The 22,597-nt window shown below is 45.6% G+C and overlaps 1 protein-coding gene across 1 annotated transcript in view; it reads left to right on the plus strand.

The window, feature by feature from the left end:
• The window catches only part of LOC311101651 (F-BAR and double SH3 domains protein 2-like), a 77,887-nt gene extending 72,239 nt beyond the window's left edge, over positions 1-5,648 (plus strand). Inside the window, 6 exon segments of the mRNA XM_084142791.1 lie at positions 278-361; positions 503-680; positions 2,086-2,294; positions 2,911-3,079; positions 3,698-3,786; positions 3,931-5,648. Of these exon segments, the coding sequence (XP_083998917.1) occupies positions 278-361; positions 503-680; positions 2,086-2,294; positions 2,911-3,079; positions 3,698-3,786; positions 3,931-4,014 (813 nt within the window). The 3' untranslated portion in view covers positions 4,015-5,648.
• Positions 5,649-22,597: the final 16,949 nt, after the last annotated feature.

The following is a 22,597-nucleotide window of genomic DNA, read 5'->3' on the forward strand; positions in this document are numbered from 1 at the left end:
TGTCTCTCTCTCTCTCTGTGTCTCTCTCTCTCTCTGTGTCTCTCTCTCTCTCTCTGTGTCTCTCTCTCTCTCTCTGTGTCTCTCTCTCTCTCTCTGTGTGTCTCTCTCTCTCTGTGTCTCTCTCTCTCTCTCTGTGTCTCTCTCTCTGTGTCTCTCTCTCTGTGTGTCTCTCTCTCTCTCTGTGTCTCTCTCTCTCTCTCTCTGTGTCTCTCTCTCTCTCTCTGTGTCTCTCTCTCTCTCTCTCTCTGTGTCTCTCTCTCTCTCTCTGTGTCTCTAGGCTTCTCAGCCAGATGAGTTGACTATAGAGGAGCATGAGATGTTGGAGGTCATAGAGGATGGAGACATGGAGGACTGGGTCAAGGTAACAACAGCAATCAGACAGTAAACACACAGCACTGTCTAATATAGTCCTCTTTCATTGGTTGACCAGGGCTGTCCTTTAACACAGAGCTCTGTAATTGGTTCACGGTCAAACATCATGTTGTGTGATTGGTTGTTTCAGGCGAGGAGTAAAACGGGGCTGATTGGCTACGTACCAGAGAAGTATCTTCAGTTCCCCACCTCTAACAGCCTACTGAGCATGCTCCAGTCTCTAGCTGCTCTGGACGCACGCTCACACACCTCCTCCAACTCCACCGAGCCAGAGATACACACAGGCAGCATCAACGGAGACGCCAGCGGTAAGAACACACACACACACCATTACACACACACACACACACCATTACACACACACACACACCATTACACACACACACACACACACCATTACACACACACACACACACACCATTACACACACACACACACACCATTACACACACACACACCATTACACACACACACACCATTACACACACACGCACACACCACTACACACACATGCACACACCACTACACACACATGCACAAAATATTGGCAAATACAAACACTCTCAAAGACTATAGACACATTTCCAACTTTTTTGTCAGATCAAGACATTGATGAAAACAAAGATCTGAACCCAATGTGTGTTAACTCACTTCAATAGTAAAGATCTGAACCCAATGTGTGTTAACTCACTTCAATAGTAAAGATCTGAACTCAATGTGTGTTAACTCACTTCAATAGTAAAGATCTGAACTCAATGTGTGTTAAGTCACTTCAATAGTAAAGATCTGAACCCAATGTGTGTTAACTCACTTCAATAGTAAAGATCTGAACCCAATGTGTGTTAACTCACTTCAATAGGTTCAAGCCTCATGGATTGTTCCAGAATTCAATAATAATCCTCCTCTCCCCCTCTCCTCCTCTCTCCTCTCTCCCCCTCTCCTCTCCCCCCCCTCCTCACTCCCCCGCTTCTCTGTCCCCTCTCCTCTCTCCCCCCCCTCTCCTCTCTCCCCCTCTTCTCTGTCCCCTCTCCTCTGTCCCCTCTCCTCTCTCCCCCCCCTCTCCTCTCTCCCCCTCTTCTCTGTCCCCTCTCCTCTGTCCCCTCTCCTCTCTCCCCTCTCCTCTTCTTCTCTGTCCCCTCTCCTCTCTCCCCCTCTTCTCTGTCCCCTCTCCTCTCTCCCCCTCTTCTCTGTCTCCTCTCCTCTCTCCCCCTCTTCTCTCCCCCCTCTCCTCCTCTCTCCCCCTCTCCTCTCCCCCCCCTCCTCACTCCCCCGCTTCTCTGTCCCCTCTCCTCTCTCCCCCCCCTCTCCTCTCTCCCCCTCTTCTCTGTCCCCTCTCCTCTCTCCCCTCTCTCTCCCCTCTTCTCTCTCCCCCTCTTCTCTGTCTCCTCTCCTCTCTCCCCCTCTTCTCTGTCCCCTCTCCTCTCTCCCCCCTCTCCTCCTCTCCTCTCTCCCCCTCTTCTCTGTCCCCCCTCCTCCTCTCCCCCCTCCTCTCTCCCCCCTCTCCCCTCTCCTCCTCTCCCCTCTCCTCCTCTCCTCTCTCCCCCTCTTCTCTGTCCCCTCTCCTCCTCTCCCCCCTCCCCCTCCTCTCTCCCCCCTCTTCTCTCTCCCCCTCTTCTCTGTCCCCTCTCCTCTCTCCCCCTCTCCTCTGTCCCCTCTCCTCTCTCCCCCTCTCCTCTGTCCCCTCTCCTCTCTCCCCCTCTCCTCTCTCCCCAGTGAGTTTTGTACGGGCGCTGTATGACTACGATGGTCAGGCGGATGAGGAGCTGTCCTTCCCAGAGGGGGCTGTCATCCGTCTGCTTAACAGAGACACCCAAACGGACGATGGCTTCTGGGAGGGAGAGTTCAACGGACGAGTGGGAGTCTTCCCTTCTGTACTGGTGGAGGACCTGACGGAGAACGGAGAGAACGGAGCAGACACACTGGTACACACACACACACACACACACACACACACACACACACACACTGGTACACACACACACACACACACACACACACACACACTGGTACACACACACTGGTACACACACACACACACTGGTACACACACACAAATGCATGCACACATGCTAGTGCTGAGCGATTAACCGACATTTCGGTTATTTTCCGTTTTTAAACAACTAATTGACCGAAGTAGGTCCAATTATTTGAATTCCATTTCCTTCTGTTTTTTTCTGTGAGCTCAATGCGCACATCACACAGTGAGATAAATCAGACCCAGCCTGAACTGTGCGATGTAGTTGGGAGTTGTAGTTTCCAACAGGCCAATATTCTACATAGTTTAGCACTTAAAACATGATAATTAACTACAATGACCGTAATCCGTTGTGCATGTAGTTGCCCGTCTACTAAATGACTAACATGTAAATGTAAAAATGATTGGAAGGACCAGTGATATTAATACTGTGTTTTCAATTATTATGAATAAGCCACAATATGCAGAATCTGTTAAAGATGATTGACATTGTCCTCTAACCCCTAACTTTCCCTCTCTCTTTCTGTCTCCCTCTCTCTATTCAATCTCTCCTCCCCCTCCAGATCTCTCCATCTTCGAGGCTGCCCTCCTCGCTGCCCCCCCTCCCTCTGTATGACCAGCCCCCCTGCAGCCCCTACACCACCCCAGACACCCCTCCGCCCCTCCCTCGATCACCCTCTGTCAACGGGGAACACAAGCCGCCTCCCACAACGCACAAGGAACCCACTCACTGTAAGAGAGCGACCCATTCTGGGTTTTTAGTTTACACATGTAAGAAAGAGTAACATGACAGTTACATTCAGTAGGTAAGACTGTAAAACGAGATCATCAGCGTAATTTCCATTCTCTCTCTCTCTCTGTCTGTCTGTCTCTGTCTGTCTGTCTGTCTCTGTCTGTCTGTCTGTCTGTGGCTGTGTCTCTCTGTGTCTGTCTCTCTGTCTGGCTCTCTGTCTGTGTCTGGCTCTGTCTGTCTCTCTCTCTCTCTCTCTCTCTCTCTCTCTCTCTCTCTCTCTTCCCCCCCCCAAGGGGCTTTATTGGCATGGGAAACGTATGTTAACATTGCCAAAGCAAGTGAAATAGATAATAAACAAATGTGAAATAAAAATGAACAGTAAACATTACACTCACACAAGTTCCAAAATAATAGAGACATTTGAAATGTCATATTATGTCTATATACAGTTGTAACGATGTGCAAATAGTTCAAGTACAAAAGGGAAAATAAATAAACATAAATATGGGTTATATTTACAATGGTGTTTGTTCTTCACTGGTTTACCTTTTCTCTGTCTCTCTCGCTGTCTCGCTCTCTCTGTCTCTCTCTCGCTGTCTCTGTCTCTCTCTCATCAGATCATAGTTCAGCTCTGAGTCCAGTGTCTCCAGAGTTCTCCCAGCCCCCCCGGTTCACCCCTGACGTAGGCCTCAGCAAACTACGACCTGTAAGCCACCCCAAAACCTCAACCTTTCAACAGCCTAGATCAAGCCTAGTATTGGGAGAAGCAGTGTGAATCTAAATGCATTGAGGCAACAGTGCTACATGTAGATGAGATGTGTGTTAAATGACCCCCCTCTCTCCCCCGTAGGTCCGTGCAGCCCCCCCGCCCCCCAAGCAGAAACCTCGCAAACTGACAGAGAAGACTGAGGAGGTGGAGATCACACTGGTGTGACAGACAGACAGACATGGGGACAGCAGAGCGCAGGCCCCCCTTTACTCCCCCCTATCTCCCTCCACTGGGAAGAACTCCCCCTTTACTCCCCCCTACCTCCCTCCACTGGGAAGAGGAGGAGGAAAATGAAAAATGTTGAGGGGGAGAGATGCGATGAAAGGGAGTTTTATCTGCTGTGTGAGCAGAGTTTCCCCTGTCCTTGCCATATATTGTCATATCATACGTATTTAATGTGTATTAGTACAGTACATTACTGTTGTCATAGGAATGTTCCGAATGATGCACAACGTTTCATATTAGCCGAACCCGCTGAATGGAGTATCTATTTGATATGTAGTAGAAGTTGATCCATATTGCAACCTGAAAGAGTATGGTACATACAGGTAAAGGGTATGGTGAGATGGAGGGAGAGAGGGAGAGAGAGAAAGGTGGGGCTGGATCCTCCCTGAACGTCCTCTACCTCCCTCCATCTCTCTCTCTCCTTCTCTTTTTTTCTCAGACTGCCTGTTCTGTCTATTTGCAGTTTGACATACGCGCACACACACACACAAGTCTTCTTCGCTTCGACCTCTGATGAACAGCGTGTGTTTGTATCACTAATATTTAGTCAATTGGAAGTGCAGTGCAGAGGAGACAATGGAGCTGCTGGTGTTTTTCAGTTCTGCCTGTCAGGCTTCTGTTTAACCTTCAGACACAGATGCCTGCGTTTAGTGCTTTACGGTTGCTGTTTTCTCTGATGGCCTATCAGAAACAACCCCTGTCCTGGTTATGAGTTGGACCGGGCATCTCTCTCTCTATGGTGTATCACTGCTGGAGTCTGAGTGAGTGGGTTGTTTTAGGTTGAGTGAGTGAGTGGGTTGTTTTAGGTTGAGTGAGTGAGTGGGATGTTTTAGGTTGAGTGAGTGAGTGGGTTGTTTTAGGTTGAGTGAGTGAGTGGGTTGTTTTAGGTTGAGTGAGTGAGTGGGTTGTTTTAGGTTGAGTGAGTGAGTGGGTTGTTTTAGGTTGAGTGAGTGAGTGGGATGTTTTAGGTTGAGTGAGTGAGTGGGATGTTGAGTGGAGAGAGACTGTATTTAAATGTCTGAATGAACGAACCCAGAGGTTCACCCGAAAAGGAGGAGGGAAGAAAACAACATCACCACAGAGGACAACATGACCAGAGGAGCTGCACCACAGAGGACAACATGACCAGAGGAGCTGCACCACAGAGGACAACATGACCAGAGGAGCTGCACCACAGAGGACAACATGACCAGAGGAGCTGCACCACAGAGGACAACATGACCAGAGGAGCTGCACCACAGAGGACAACATGACCAGAGGAGCTGCACCACAGAGGACAACATGACCAGAGGAGCTGCACCACAGAGGACAACATGACCAGAGGAGCTGCACCACAGAGGACAACATGACCAGAGGAGCTGCACCACAGAGGACAACATGACCAGAGGAGATGCTTTCTGTCGTCTTTTTTGAGCGTTCCTATTTTAAGACTGTAGCCATGCTTTTATTATTTAAACCAGGAAGTTTACTTTGTTTCATTAACCTTTGTTTTGTTGTGATTTTGCTTCCGTGTCCTATCCACTGACCGCCTCAAACTAACAATCAATTAAATAATAAAATCACTTTCACTGATATGTTGACCACCTCTCTACTGAGCCCCCTAAAGTTACTGAGGAGGTAGAGGTTGGAAAGGGTCAGGTCTCACTTGTAACCTTTCAGTTTGACCCTTGAACTTTGACATATGATGTCATGTATATTTTGAAAGCACTTCAGACTGATTAATTTTTACATTTAATCAGGTCCTAACATATCACACAGCTATTTGTTTTGCACATTTCAAACCTGCCACACTGATAGGGCATACTACTGCAAAATAAACTACCGTATAGAAGATTCAACTACACTGAACAAAAATACAAAACACAACATGCAACAATTTCAACGATTTTACTGAGTAACAGTTCATTTAAGGAAATCAGTCAATTGAAATAAATGTGTTGGGCCCTAATCTATGGATTTCACATGACTGGGAGTACAGATATCCATCTGTTGGTCACAGATACCTTTAAAAAAAGTAGGGGTGTGGATCAGAAAACCAGTCAGTATCTGGTGTGACCACCATTTGTCTCATGCAGTGCGACACATCTCCTTCACATAGAGTTGATCAGGTTGTTGATTGTGGCCTTTGGAATGTTGTCCCACTCCTCTTCAATGGCTGTGCGAAGTTGCTGGATATTGGAAGGAACTGCTACACGTCAATCCAGAGCATCCCAAACATGCTCAATGGGTGACATGTCTGGTGAGTATGCAGGCCATGGAAGAACAGGGACATTTGCCCACTGAAGACGGTTACGATGCCGAACTGCAGTCAGGTAAAGACCCAGGTGAGGACCTTGAGCACGCAGATGAGCTTGCCTGAGACAGTTTCTGACAGTTTTGCAGAAATTATTCGGTTGTGCAAACCCACAGTTTCATCAGCTGTCTGGGTGGCTGGTCTCAGAAGATCCCGCAGGTGAAGAGGTCCTGGGTTGGCGCGGTTACACGTGGTCTGCGGATGTGAGGCCGGTTGGACGTACTGCCAAATTCTCTAAAACGACGTTGGCGGCTTATGTACATTCAATTTTCTGGCAACAGCTCTGGTGGACATTCCTGCAGTCAGCATGCCAATTGCACGCTCCCTCGAAACTTGAGACATCTGTGGCATTGTGTTGTGTGACAAAACTGCACATTTTAGAGTGGCCTTTTGTCCCCAGCACAAGGTGCACCTGTGTAATGATAATGCTGTTTAATCAGCTTCTTGATATGCCACACCTGTCAGGTGGATGGATTATCTTGGCAAAGGAAAAATGCTCACTAACAGGGATATAAACAGATTTGTGCACCAACAAAAAAGAGCGTAAATAAGCTTTTTGTGCGTAAGGAAAATTTCTGGGATCTTTTATTTCAGCTCATGAAACATGGGACCAACACTTTACATGTTGCGTTTATATTTTTGTTCAGTGTAGACACCTTGTGGGGCTGTACCTTACTGTAGGTCAATATCCATTACCAGCCCCTTCTTAAACCCAACCTAGGGAGACATCCCTAACCTCTGACCCTGTATCGTGTTCGTCAGAAGCCAGGGGACCATTTGGTCTGGAGGGTGAGGTTCTACTTTAGAATGGTGTTATTAAAAAATAACAAAAAGTTATTTGATTTGAATTTTGAAACAATATAAGGAATATTGAATGAACATGGAGATAATGTGGATTTGTTAGTTTTAGGTGGTGTGTAAGTTTTGAGAGTGATTATAATGTGAGGGGAGGAAGGATACGGTCCTATCTGTGCTTGGCTAGTTTGGTCTGCTAAACCACGCCCTCTCTGAGATGTTTAGAATGTTTATCAAACTTGTTTTGAAGTTTATGGTTAACATCAACGTCCTCCATCTTGTCAGAAAGCTGTTCTCACCCACAGATCAAGCCAACACCTTTATTACAATACGTCTGTTGTTATGGTTCATCTCTCTGGCCAAATACAACTCTGTAATCTCCCTCTTCGAAACAGTCCTGTGTCCCTGTAGTTTTATTTTATTTTACCGTTTTTTATATCGATTTATTTTGTTTCGATTTTTAGATGTTTCTGAGCTGCTAAATCAGTGTAGTTGAACAACAGGCCTTCTATTCTGACTGTTGCCACTGTGACAACATAGAGAACAGGTGAAAAATCCTTTCTGCATATTATTATTGGCTGTAAAAAAAAACAAATCTAAAAAACAAATTGTATTTATTGTGTAAAAATGTTAAATAAATAAAACAGATGGGGAAAAAAAACTTCTTTTTTTTTACCTTTGTTCTCCACAGTAGACTTATAAGACAATACAATATCTGTCTAGTGTGTGTGACTGAGGGGGTGTATTCATTATCCAGAACAGCATCAGAAGGCTGCGAGGGTGGTGGGAGAATCATTTAGGCAGAATTCACCACCCTGTGCTGGATCATTACTTTGGTCCTACTAAATAGTTTCCATATATTGTCTATTTTGTCCCGTGTGGATGCTATTTTCAGTTTATATCTTATTGTTACTTATTGAGGACTCCCAAACAGCTTCGTGCAAGTCCTGTGTCAAGGTTTACCTGTGCTCTAATCCAGAATGTACAGCAGTTCTGACTGTGTGGAGAAGGAATGGAAGTATAACCAGTGTGGGTGTTCTAGACTCTTGTGGAGCACAGGGCTCTGAGAGAAAAGTGTGTTTCCCAGGCTGAGGGAGCACTGCAGACACACACGGACTGGACATCAAGGTGAGAGATCACCTCTGTTTTGATGTTGGAATGAATGTTATACTGTAGGAAGGTCTTATTTAGATTGTCCTGTATCATGGCAGTTGGTGAACTATTCAGTACCCCTCGTGGAGTGACAAGGAGAGTGTGACATTTACATAACGGGGCGGCAGGTAGCTTAGTGGTTAAGAGCGTTGTGCCAGTAACCGAAAGGTCACTGGTTCTAATCCCTGAGGCGACTAGGTGAAAAATCTGCTGATGTGCCCTTGAGCAAGGCACTTAACCCTAATTGCTCCTGTAAGTCGCTCTTGATAAGAGCGTCTGCTAAATGACTAAAATGTAAAAATGAATGATAATACAGTTCATACTATATGTTTGATAATAAATCATCTCCAGAAAATTGTAGTTAAGTAGACCCACACACTTAAATCATCTCTCTCCAGAATATTGTAGTTAAGTAGACCCACACACTTGACTCTCAGATGGCAATACTAGGCCCAGCTTTCACTGTGATCTAGGGAAGCTGTAAAGGTCTGATTCAATATGATTTTCTGTTGTGTGTGTGTGTAGGTAAGTGATAGACCTTTATGAGGCGAGTGATCCCAGAACCGGGCCAGACAAGCAGACTAGACTAAAGCTACTGCAGGCGTGTAGAGAAAGCTCTGATGGACCCTACCTGAGTCAGTGTGTTCAGGAGGGTCTCCTAACAACAGAGAGCCCTGAGCTACTAAAGGCAAGGTGAGAGTGATGATCATGGGCTAGTGAAAAAGAACACTGTGAAATACTGTTTTCTTCTTTTTGATTTATTCTTTATCTAGTACAGAACATTTATTACAGTTTCTCAGATAATTTCACACAAGCAAACCCCTACCTCTAAAACAAGCAAAAGGGCATTGGAGCCCAGGGAAATGTCTTACTTATATTAATCAAATTTCACAAAACAGTATTGACAGACTTTTTTTTTTATTAGACATAAAATGTAAATCAAAACAACGGTCTGCACATAAAATAAAGGAAGTGGTCTGAGTTGAACAAAAACCACTGAAAGATGAGTTTCACTTATTCACCACATACATTTTAAATAGCTCCATCACTCTGGTGGGAATGCTTCACTCATCTCTCCATTTAAAGTTAGTTTTTCCAAGTAGTCCAGTCTAGCATATCAGTATGTAATATACTTTTTATTAAGCTGTATAATGTACAACTTAAAACTATCCCTCCAGCTCTTGACACAGACCAGTGATTCACTCTGGAGAACCGTCCTAGACATGACATCATCAAACGCTGCCTGGTCTACAGTCGTCGTCAAAAGTTTTGAGAATGACACAAGTATTGGTCTCCACAAAGTTTGCTGCCTCAGTGTTGATGATGACAATTTTCATATACTCCAGAATGTCATGAAGAGTGATCAGATGAATTGCAATTAATTGCAAAGTCCCTCTTTGCCATGAAAATGAACTTAATCCCAAAAAAACATTTCCACTGCATTTCAGCCTTGCCACAAAAGGACCAGCTGCCATCATGTCAGTGATTGTCTCGTTAACACAGGTGAGAGTGTTGACGAGGACAAGGCTGGCGATCAGTCTGTCATGCTGATTGAGTTAGCATAACCGACTGGAAGCTTTAAAAGGAGGGTGGTGCTTGAAATCATTGTTCTTCCTCTGTCAACCATGGTTACCTGCAAGGAAACACATGCCGTCATCATTGCTTTGCACAAAAAGGGCTTCACAGGCAAGGAGATTGCTGCTAGTAAGATTGCACCTAAATCAAACATTTATCGGATCATCGAGAACTTCAAGGAGAGAGGTTCAATTGTTGTGAAGAAGGCGTCAGGGCGCCCAATAAAGTCCAGCATGCGCCAGGACCGTCTCCTAAAGTTGATTCAGCTGCGGGATCGGGGCACCACCAGTGCAGAGCTTGCTCAGGAATGGCAGCAGGCAGGTGTGAGTGCATCTGCACGCACAGTGAGGCGAATAATTTTGGAGGATGGCCTGGTGTCAAGAAGGGCAGCAAAGAAGCATTTCTCTCCAGGAAGAACATCAAGGACAGACTGATATTCTGCAAAAGGTACAGGGATTGGACTGCTGAGGACTGGGGTAAAGTCATTTTCTCTGATGAATCCCCTTTCCGATTGTTTGGGCCATCCGGAAAACACCTTGTCCGGAGAAGACAAGGTGAGCGCTACCATCAGTCCTGTGTCATGCCAATAGTAAAGCATCCTGAGACCATTCATGTGTGGGGTTGCTTCTCAGCCAAGGGAGTGGGCTCACTCACAATTTTGCCTAAGAACACAGCCATGAATAAAGAATGGTACCAACACATCCTCCGAGAGCAACTTCTCCCAACCATCCAAGAACAGTTTGGTGATGACCAATGCCTTTTCCAGCATGATGGAGCACCTTGCCATAAGGCAAAAGTGATAACTAAGTGGCTCCGGGAACAAAACATCAACATTTTGGGTCCATGGCCAGGAAACTCCCCAGACCTTAATCCCATTGAGAACTTGTGGTCGATCCTCAAGAGGCGGGTGGACAAACAAAAACCCACAACTTCTGACAAACTCCAAGCATTGATTATGCAAGAATGGGCTGCAATCAGTCAGGATGTGGCCCAGAAGTTAATTTACAGCATGCCAGGGCGGATTGCAGAGGTCTTGAAAAAGAAGGGTCAACACTGTAAATATTGACTCTCTGCATAAATTGAATGTCATTGTCAATGAAAGCCTTTGACACTTATGCAATATTTGTAATTATACACTGCTCAAAAAAATAAAGGGAACACTTAAACAACACAATGTAACTCCAAGTCAATCACACTTCTGTGAAATCAAACTGTCCACTTAGGAAGCAACACTGATTGACAATAAATGTCACATGCTGTTGTGCAAATGGAATAGACAACAGGTGGAAATTATAGGCAATTAGCAAGACACCCCCAATAAAGAAGTGGTTCTGCAGGTGGTGACCACAGACCACTTCTCAGTTCCTATGCTTCCTGGCTGATGTTTTGGTCACTTTTGAATGCTGGCGGTGCTTTCACTCTAGTGGTAGCATGAGACGGAGTCTACAACCCACACAAGTGGCTCAGGTAGTGCAGCTCATCCAGGATGGCACATCAATGCGAGCTGTGGCAAGATGGTTTGCTGTGTCTGTCAGCGTAGTGTCCAGAGCATGGACGCACTACCAGGAGACAGGCCAGTACATCAGGAGACGTGGAGGAGGCCGTAGCAGGGCAACAACCCAGCAGCAGGACCGCTACCTCCGCCTTTGTGCAAGGAGGAGCAGGAGGAGCACTGCCAGAGCCCTGCAAAATGACCTCCAGCTGGCCACAAATGTGCATGTGTCTGCTCAAACGGTCAGAAACAGACTCCATGAGGGTGGTATGAGGGCCCGACGTCCACAGGTGGGGGTTGTGCTTACAGCCCAACACCGTGCAGGACGTTTGGCATTTGCCAGAGAACACCAAGATTGGCAAATTCGCCACTGGCGCCCTGTGCTCTTCACAGATGATAGCAGGTTCACACTGAGCACATGTGACAGACGTGACAGAGTCTGGAGACGCCGTGGAGAACGTTCTGCTGCCTGCAACATCCTCCAGCATGACCGGTTTGGCGGTGGGTCAGTCATGGTGTGGGGTAGCATTTATTTGGGGGGCCGCACAGCCCTCCATGTGCTCGCCAGAGGTAGCCTGACTGCCATTAGGTACCGAGATGAGATCCTCAGACCCCTTGTGAGACCATATGCTGGTGCGGTTGGCCCTGGGTTCCTTCTAATGCAAGACAATGCTAGACCTCATGTGGCTGGAGTGTGTCAGCAGTTCCTGCAAGAGGAAGGCATTGATGCTATGGACTGGCCCGCCCGTTCCCCAGACCTGAATCCAATTGAGCACATCTGGGACATCATGTCTCGCTCCATCCACCAACGCCACGTTGCACCACAGACTGTCCAGGAGTTGGCGGATGCTTTAGTCCAGGTCTGGGAGGAGATCCCTCAGGAGATCATCTGCCACCTCATCAGGAGCATGCCCAGGCGTTGTAGGGAGGTCATACAGGCACGTGGAGGCCACACACACTACTGAGCCTCATTTTGACTTGTTTTAAGGACATTACATCAAAGTTGGATCAGCCTGTAGTGTGGTTTTCCACTTTAATTTTGAGGGTGACTCCAAATCCAGACCTCCATGGGTTGATAAATTTGATTTCCATTGATAATTTTTGTGTAATTTTGTTGTCAGCACATTCAACTATGTAAAGAAAAAAAGTATTTAATAAGATTATTGCATTCATTCAGATCTAGGATGTGTTGTTTAAGTGTTCCCTTTATTTTTTTGAGCAGTGTACTTCAGTGTACCATAGTAACATCTGACATAAAGATCTAAGACCACTGAAGCAGCAAACTTTGTGGAGACCAATACTTGTGTCATTCTCAAAACTTTTGACCACGACTGTAGATCAAGGCCAGAATGTGGAGGTGGACCAACCTCCTGCATACCTGTTCCCACACCCCCAACCACCACTCGAGGTAGAAGTTTCTCTTAATAACTGATCTAGAATTAGATTACCCTCCTGTGAAATAGGTCATGTAGAAATGTGGTCTTAAAATGTAACGATGACGCTGGGAGTCGAAGCAGGTGCAGGTGGTAAGTTTAATAAAACAGTGAACATGGACCGATTCAAAACAGGAGTAGTGTCTGGACATGAAACATCATCAACACTGCCTGGGGAATGAACCTAAGGGAGTCACAGATACAGGGGAAGAAATCAGTGAAGTGATGGAGTCCAGGTGAGTCTCATGATGAGGCGCAGGTGCACTTAATGGTGGTTGTCGAAGCCAGTGATTAGTAAACCGGCGACGTCGTGCGCCGGAGAGGGGGGGCGGGAGTAAACGTGACATAAGGGCAGATATTCGGAAGGATGCAGCAGGTTCTGGTGCAAAGGTGTCCATATTTATTCATAGTGTTCAATAGTGATAGCCGGCAATAAATATTTCCAAGACAAACAGGTAGACAATAGACTTACTTCTCAAACAAAACAACAAACTGCACTAAGCCTAAACCAGGCTTACCCTGTATCTTCCATAGCTCTTACAGGTTGGGGGTGTACCTCGTTCAAGCAGCCTCCCCACTTGAATTCTAAAACAGAACTGACTTGCTCTCCAAAACAAGCCCATATATACCTGAAGTACACTTCCTGGAACATACCAATATGTATGGCAACATAACACCATGTCTGGCTAATACAAATGTAACTGGCTTCCTGATAATTACCACATTACATACTGTATGTCCAGATCAGTGAGATATATAATTAAGTCCAGACCTCAGTGTGGAAGGAGGAGACTTCCACCAGCATGATGATACGGAATCCAGTTGACCCCTGATAAGTGCACAACATTTTTGTCTTCTTTTTTTTCAGCTATCTGCAATCCTCCATGCTCCTGGTCAATGCTGCGCCCACAGAAAGCGGAATCAAAAGAAATTGCTCATGGAAAAAGTAGTGGCAGTAAAGCCCATTCTGAGGAACAAAGTTGCCAAACAACGTTTGTTATCCTGGTTGTGTCTATTCCAACCATGACTAGCAACATTCCACATCATCATGAGCAATATTCCACTTCAGGAGAGATAAGTCATGTCCTCCTCAGAGACCAGCTGAGGACAATACGCCGCTGCAGTTAGAACCAGCGCCAATCCAGTCTGCCTGTCTGGGTCTGGAGACAGACAGATGGAAACCACAAACAGTTGATTAGAAGCTGCTTTTTTACAAAAGCTGTTTTGAATTTAAATAAAATTGTACCTACACACTGAAAAATGCTAAATAAAATAAAATGAATAATGAAGTAAGCTTTATGCAACATCTTTTTGGCTGAAGACCCATTACACCTTTTTGTTTTGTCTGAGTTTACGGGTTTAACGCACCACCCAAGCTTCTGGGAGAGCACTATAGTTATCTTCTGTTGAATTGGAACGCCGACTGCGAGCCAGGCCTAATCGCCCAACATCAGTGCCCCGACCTCACTAATGCTCTTGTGGCTGAATGGAAGCAAGTCCCGGCAGCAATGTTCCAACATCTAGTGGAAAAACCTTCCCAGAAGAGTGGAGGCTGTTATAGCAGCAAAGGGGGGGACCAACTCCATATTAATGCCCTTGGTTTTGAACTGAGATGTTCGACGAGCAGGTGTCCACATACTGTTGGTCAAATGGTGTGTATGTTGTCAGGATATTCAGTCACTAATGTAGCTAGTAATGTGTTATAGAAGTACACTATAGGTTAGTTTCTGTTTCAAATCACTACTAGACAGATTCTGACACTCCTCACTCTCTCACCCCGTCCACTTTTTCTCACCCCCTCCTCACCCCCTCCACACTCTCTCTTCCCCTGACCTTCCTCCCTCTCCGCACTCTCTCACCCACTCTTATCTTTGTATGAAAACGTTGGAAGAAAGTTATCTGCCGTATTTCAATAGCAATGTCCCCTCATCTACCATGTTTATTATTTAGAGTATGAGGAAGTTTATTTTCTAGACGTGATCAGTGTTGGGTTATTCTCTCTAACATGATTTAGCAATGGGTAAGCTGATCCTAGATCTGTGCCTACAGGCACCCTGTACCTGCAGCATACATTTACAGGACCTTGCAGGGATGCTATGTCAGGTTACAGTGACAGGTAGTACAGTTACCATGGATACCTGAACAGCTGGTTAGCTAAAGCCCTCTCTCAGCTGAGGAGCTCACCAGTGGCGTACCGCAGTTTTGCCTCCAGGGGGCCCCCCAACCCCAAAAACCAACACATGACCCCAGAGCCCCACCATTTTGGGGGCTGTGGGGGAGTGGGGTACACCAGCGGCACTCTATCTGGCCTTTTATCAATTATATTTCCTCACCTCCTGCGTCCTCTCTCCTCCATCCTCTCTCGCCTCCTTTTGAAAAGGTCACAGGTAATCGAGGCGAGGCGGCGAGGAGAGTGACCGTGGATGCAAATGCGGTTGCTTGAAATGAGTCGGTTCTTCTCCACTCGAGCGTCATCAGGCAAATTACATTTACAGGGCAGAATCCCACAATAGATGTATAAAGTTATAAAAACAAATGTAGCTAGTTGTGCAAGACATTTTATAGATAAAAGGATAAGTAGCATATCGTTTTAAAATCTGTGTATGCTTTTCTCCTTTGAGAAAACAATAGGTGATTTAAAAAGGGGTGTGGCAGATTTCAAAACTCTTCCGCGAAGGACTCGGGTAGGATACACTTGTGCTTCCTCGCCAAAAGGAGGCTGTCGAGGAGGGGAAACCATCTTCCGTTTGCCTACTAACGAATTGACACACTCCTCGACCACCTATCGGTTTCCGGGTCACGGAGGAGAGGACAGTGGACGGACTTTTGCCCAAACGAGAAAACCCCTCTCTCTCTCAGCTGAGGAGATCACATGACCCTGGGATACTCAGTCACATGGAATTCTCTCTCTCTCTCATATTAAACTCAGCAAAAAAAGAAACGTCCCTTTTTCAGGACCCTGTCTTTCAAAGATAATTCGTAAAAATCAAAATAACTTCACAGATCTTCATTGTAAAGGGTTTAAACACTGTTTCCCATGCTTGTTCAATGAACCATAAACAATGAATGAACATGCACCTGTGGAACGGTCGTTAAGACACTAACAGCTTACAGATGGTAGGCTATTAATGTCACAGTTATGAAAACTTAGGACACGAAAAGAGGCCTTTCTACTGACTCTGAAAAACACCAAAAGAAAGATGCCCAGGGTCCCTGCTCATCTGCGTGAACGTGCCTTAGGCATGCTGCAAGGAGGCATGAGGACTGCAGATGTGGCCAGGGCAATAAATTGCGATGTCCGTACTGTGAGACGCCTAAGACAGTGCTACAGGGAGGCAGGACGGACAGCTGATCGTCCTCGCAGTGGCAGACCACGTGTAACAACACCTGCACAGGATCGGCACATCCGAACATCACACCTGCGGGACAGGTACAGGATGGCAACAACAACTGCCCGAGTTACACCAGGAACGCACAATCCCTCCATCAGTGCTCAGACTGTCCGCATTAGGCTGAGAGAGGCTGGACTGAGGGCTTGTAAGCCTGTTGTAAGCCAGGTCCTCGCCAGACATCACCGGCAACAACGTCGCCTATGGGCACAAACCCACTGTCGCTGGACCAGACAGGACTGGCAAAAAGTCCTCTTCACTGACCAGTCGCGGTTTTGTCTCACCAGGGGTGATGGTCGGATTCGCGTTTATCGTCGAAGGAATGAGCGTTACACCGAGGCCTGTACTCTGGAGCGGGATCAATTTGGAGGTGGAGGGTCCGTCATGGTCTGGGGCGGTGTGTCACAGCATCATTGGACTGAGCTTGTTGTCATTGCAGGCAATCTCAACGCTGTGCGTTACAGGGAAGACGTCCTCCTCCCTCATGTGGTACCCTTCCTTCAGGCTCATCCTGACATGACCCTCCAGCATGACAATGCCACCAGCCATACTGCTCATTCTGTGCGTGATTTCCTGCAAGACAGGAATGCCAGTGTTCTGCCATGGCCAGCGAAGAGCCCGGATCTCAATCCCATTGAGCACGTCTGGGACCTGTTGGATCGGAGGGTGAGGACTAGGGCCATTCCCCCCAGAAATGTCCGGGAACTTGCAGGTGCCTTGGTGGAAGAGTGTGGTAACATCTCATAGCAAGAACTGGCAAATCTGGTGCAGTCCATGAGGAGATGCACTGCAGTACTTAATGCAGCTGGTGGCCACACCACTGTTACTTTTGATTCCCCCCCCCCCCTCCCCTCCCCTCCCCTTTGTTAAATAATAAATAAAATAAAAATTTGTTCAGGGACACATTATTCAATTTCTGTTAGTCACATGTCTGTGGAACTTGTTCAGTTTATGTCTCAGTTGTTGAATCTTGTTATGTTCATACAAATATTTACACATGTTAAGTTTGCTGAAAATAAACGCAGTTGACAGTGAGAGGACGTTTCTTTTTTTGCTGAGTTTATATTCACGTGTACACTCATACAAAAACAGACCATTTCATGTTGTCAATGTAGCAAAAACACATTTATTATATTAGGAAATACACAAAAATAAGCAAATGTATAGAAAGAGAACACAGGAATACAGAGGACAGTCCTGCATTGTGACCCAGAGGAAAATATTTGCTCCTCACGACACTGTGCAAAAGAGAGGATCAGTGCCCCTGACAGAGTCAAAGCAGCGTCAGAATCCAAACACAACCAGGTCAGAATTTAACCCTAACCCCAACCCAAACACACACACCTCAGAACACCCCCAACCATGCAGGTGGTGCTGATCCATACCTTCATAATAATACACATCTTGTCAAATGAATAAAGGATTTGGTACGCTGCTTTTCCTGCCATACGTAAACCCGACTCCCAACCCCCTAACCCCAAACCTGAAGTACGAAGGCAGATACTTTGGCGAACACCGATTCTGAGGGTTGTAACAAACCCCAAAAGAACGTTTACATGAGCAAAACACAACACCTGATGAAGACATCACTAGCATACATTGCCAGGTGTCTGCACCCCCCCCCCCCACACACACACACACACCTGGGGTAACACTAACCCACACACACCTGGGGTAACACTAACCCACACACCTGGGGTAACACTAACCCACACACCTGGGGTAACTCTAACCCACACACCTGGGGTAACACTAACCCACACACCTGGGGTAACTCTAACCCACACACACCTGGGGTATCTCTAACCCACACACGCCTGGGGTAACACTAACCCACACACGCCTGGGGTAACACTAACCCACACACCTGGGGTAACACTAACCCACACACCTGGGGTGACTCTAACCCACACACCTGGGGTAACACTAACCCACACGCCTGGGGTAACACTAACCCACACACCTGGGGTAACTCTAACCCACACACCTGGGGTAACTCTAACCCACACACCTGGGGTAACACTAACCCACACACCTGGGGTAACACTAACCCCCACACACCTGGGGTAACACTAACCCACACACGCCTGGGGTAACTCTAACCCACACACGCCTGGGGTAACACTAACCCACACACGCCTGGGGTAACACTAACCCACACACCTGGGGTAATACTAACCCACACACACCTGGGGTAACACTAACCCACACACCTGGGGTAACTCTAACCCACACACCTGGGGTAACTCTAACCCACACACACCTGGGGTAACACTAACCCACACACACACCTTGGGTAACACTAACCCACACACACACTAGGGTAACACTAACCCACACACACCTGGGGTAACACTAACCCACACACCTGGGGTAACACTAACCCACACACACCTGGGGTAACACTAACCCACACACACCTGGGGTAGCACTAACCCACACACCTGGGGTAACACTAACCCACACACCTGGGGTAACACTAACCCACACACACCTGGGGTAACACTAACCCACACACACCTGGGGTAGCACTAACCCACACACCTGGGGTAACACTAACCCACACACCTGGGGTAACTCTAACCCACACACACCTGGGGTAACACTAACCCACACACACACCTGTTTAACTGGAACATGTCACCTTGGTTTGGGTGCTGTACACTGTTACCAAGGTAACAATCAGCCAATCAAACTGGGAGACCAGGCATGATCAGTGGAGCTAGATAAACTATATGTTGGTTTGTTGGCACAGGTTCCTCTATTGTCTGCTGAGTGGGCAGTGCTATGTACTAGAAGACTATGCCTAAAATATGTGGATATGCAACGACTCTGTGTACGTGCAGTAAAATGTATGTGTTTCTGCAGCAATATGTGTGTGTGCATCGTGTGTAGCTGTGTGTGTTGATATGTGTGTTTGTGCATCGTGTGTTGATGTGTGTGTGTGTGTGTGTGTGTGTGTGTGCGTCGTGTGTAGCTGTGTGTGTTGATATGTGTGTTTGTGCATCGTGTGTAGCTGTATGTAGCTGTGTGTGTTGTGTCTCAAAGGTTATTCTTTTCAGCTACTTGTCATTATCTAGTTTAGTATCAAATGTTGCGAATCTAGAAACAGCCATTAAAAGGAATGGCTTTGGCTTCCAGAGGTATTGTAGCCTTACAAACCCTACTGAGCATGTGCTGCAGAAACACTTGAAAGGAGACACCATCAGAAATCTGTATGATACCGTAGGTCAGATAGAAAATTAGCATTTATACAACTCTTACATGTGTTTTGCTTTGTTCGAAGTTAAAAAATTTTTTGTGTAGCTTGACTGACCGCTATGGCTCATCACTCCCAAAGTGGTTCGAGTGCTTTGGCCCCTGATGATCTGGTGTTGACTGGACCTGGCCCCTACCCTTGCCCTGAGGATCTGGTGTTGACTGGACCTGGCCCCTACCCTTACCCTGAGGATCTGGTGTTGACTGGACCTGGCCCCTACCCTTACCCTGAGGATCTGGTGTTGACTGGACCTGGCCCCTACCCTTACCCTGATGATCTGGTGTTGACTGGACCTGGCCCCTACCCTTACCCTGATGATCTGGTGTTGACTGGACCTGGCCCCTACCCTTACCCTGATGATCTGGTGTTGACTGGACCTGGCCCCTACCCTTACCCTGAGGATCTGGTGTTGACTGGACCTGGCCCCTACCCTTACCCTGATGATCTGGTGTTTACCGGAGAGGTAGTGGTAAAAATAAATAAATCTGGCTAAACGCCGTTCGCCGTTCGTGGTGAGTAAAGTAACACTCCCTATACTTTAAACCAGTAGTGTAGTGGAGGGTATACGCCGTGTACCCACTTATTTTACAGTGAGCATTACTTATACTCACTTCTTAATCCCCACTGATACGTATCAATGTAGTGTAGTGGAGGGTATACGCCGTGTACCCACTTATTTTACAGTGAGCATTACTTATACTCACTTCTTAATCCCCACTGATACGTATCAATGTAGTGTAGTGGAGGGTATACGCCGTGTACCCACTTATTTTACAGTGAGCATTACTTATACTCACTTCTTAATCCCCACTGATACGTATCAAAGTAGTGTAGTGGAGGTATACGCTGTATCAATTCATAGGGCTGATGGAACAGATCGGAATGTTTAGCTGAAAATGTTGATAAACTATTATTTCTTCACATTTTAGGCGCAGCAGTGTAGTGTACACACGTCGGTAGGACACGTCGGTAGGACTACTTGTAAATGTTTCGAAATGCTATTTGCGGCAATACACCATTCTAAAAAATGCGCACTGCACATGTGAGCGGTTTCATGGACAGAGATGGAAATACCCATTAGAAATGTAAAAATATAGTGGATTTAAAGATGCAACAACTATCATGGGTTGCTAATATGAATAGGATAATGTCTTTGGCTGCTAGACAATGAAAGAAAGTTGAAAGAAAACCAATAGAACAGGAGAACGCATATGAGGAAGTCTTTAGAAAAAGAATTGCCTCCACGTTTCTATCGTGGGATTTTGGCTATAGGCTACTGTGAAGCAAGACATGCCTGATAATATGAAGTAACGTCCAGGTTTCAAACAATTAAAGAACAGGAAATATATAGCGATGTTAATGATAGGCCTAATTATCTTCTGGTAGATGGAAAGACTTTCCCCAAAAACCTTCTCAGTTAAATGTTAACTGCTACAAAGTAGCCTATGTCTAGCTGGCAGAATGATATCATGATTATTTGCATCAATCCAGTGGCCATTTCTTTTAAAACTCAATCTCCTGTGCTACAGAAACACCACCAACCAAACAACAGTGCTAGGTGCCTGCATACTAAAAAATCTAAATTTCTTAGATTTTTCCCAGACCTCAAAAGTGGTCCCCTGATGTGGTTTTAGCATTGTTATGGATTTAGAACATAGCACTTTTTTTCTGTTAAAGTGTGACTTTGAGAGCAAAAATTTGGAAAAATCTGAAACCTGTGAATTTCTTACTCAGTTTATCCGTTTCAATAGTAGGCCTACTATTATCCTACTGCACAGTACAGCTTGGGTTGGCCTGACTGAAGGACCAATGTGGGATGGATCATTTTAGGTCATTCAGAGTGTTTCTCATAGAATATTTCCTTCGACGGGCAGTTACTGCTCCCCCCTTAAGCAGTGCAATTGAAGAGTTTAGTTCCGAAATGCTATATCCACCAATTTTTCACATTTGTGCTTTTTCATGATAAATGATTCTCATCATGGGTAACTTCAAGTGTGTGTAAAATATTACTATTCTTAGATTTTTAATTAATAGATTTTTGATTAAAATTGATTTAGTTGCAAAACGTTATATCCATTGTTTAGCTGGAATGGAATGTTTGTATCCTGTATATTTGACTGTGATATGTGGTTGTCTCACCTAGCTATCTTAAGATGAATGCACTCTGGATAAGAGCCTCTGCTAAATGACTAACATGTGAAATGTAAATGTTTTACATACAGTATGAAAATGTATGCACTCACTAACTGTAAGTCGCTCTGGATAAGATCGTCTGCTAAATGACTAAAATGTAATGTAAATGTAAATCTCATATTACTGTATTTAATAACTTTTTTTTTTAACTTTTTAAAATATTGATGTAACAAATGTATAATTTATACTGTTCTTTATAAAACATGTAGTTATTTGTTACGTTTGACTGTAAAACCTAGCAGTACTACTTATAGTGAGGCTGATATGTAGCGTTTTGCAACAAAAACATGATTATTTGTCTCTAAAATTAAACTATCAAGTGATAGATTTTTAAAAAATACATGTACAGTGGGGGAAAAAAGTATTTAGTCAGCCACCAATTGTGCAAGTTCTCCCACTTAAAAAGATGAGAGGCCTGTAATTTTCATCATAGGTACACGTCAACTATGACAGACAAAATGAGAAAAGAAAATCCAGAAAATCACATTGTAGGATTTTTAATGAATTTATTTGCAAATTATGGTGGAAAATAAGTATTTGGTCACCTACAAACAAGCAAGATTTCTGGCTCTCACAGACCTGTAACTTCTTCTTTAAGAGGCTCCTCTGTCCTCCACTCGTTACCTGTATTAATGGCACCTGTTTGAACTTGTTATCAGTATAAAAGACACCTGTCCACAACCTCAAACAGTCACACTCCAAACTCCACTATGGCCAAGACCAAAGAGCTGTCAAAGGACACCAGAAACAAAATTGTAGACCTGCACCAGGCTGGGAAGACTGAATCTGCAATAGGTAAGCAGCTTGGTTTGAAGAAATGAACTGTGGGAGCAATTATTAGGAAATGGAAGACATACAAGACCACTGATAATCTCCCTCGATCTGGGGCTCCACGCAAGATCTCACCCCGTGGGGTCAAAATGATCACAAGAACGGTGAGCA

The sequence above is a fragment of the Coregonus lavaretus genome, assembly GCF_964263955.1.
Source record: "Coregonus lavaretus genome assembly, chromosome: 26".
NCBI lineage: Eukaryota > Metazoa > Chordata > Actinopteri > Salmoniformes > Salmonidae > Coregonus > Coregonus lavaretus.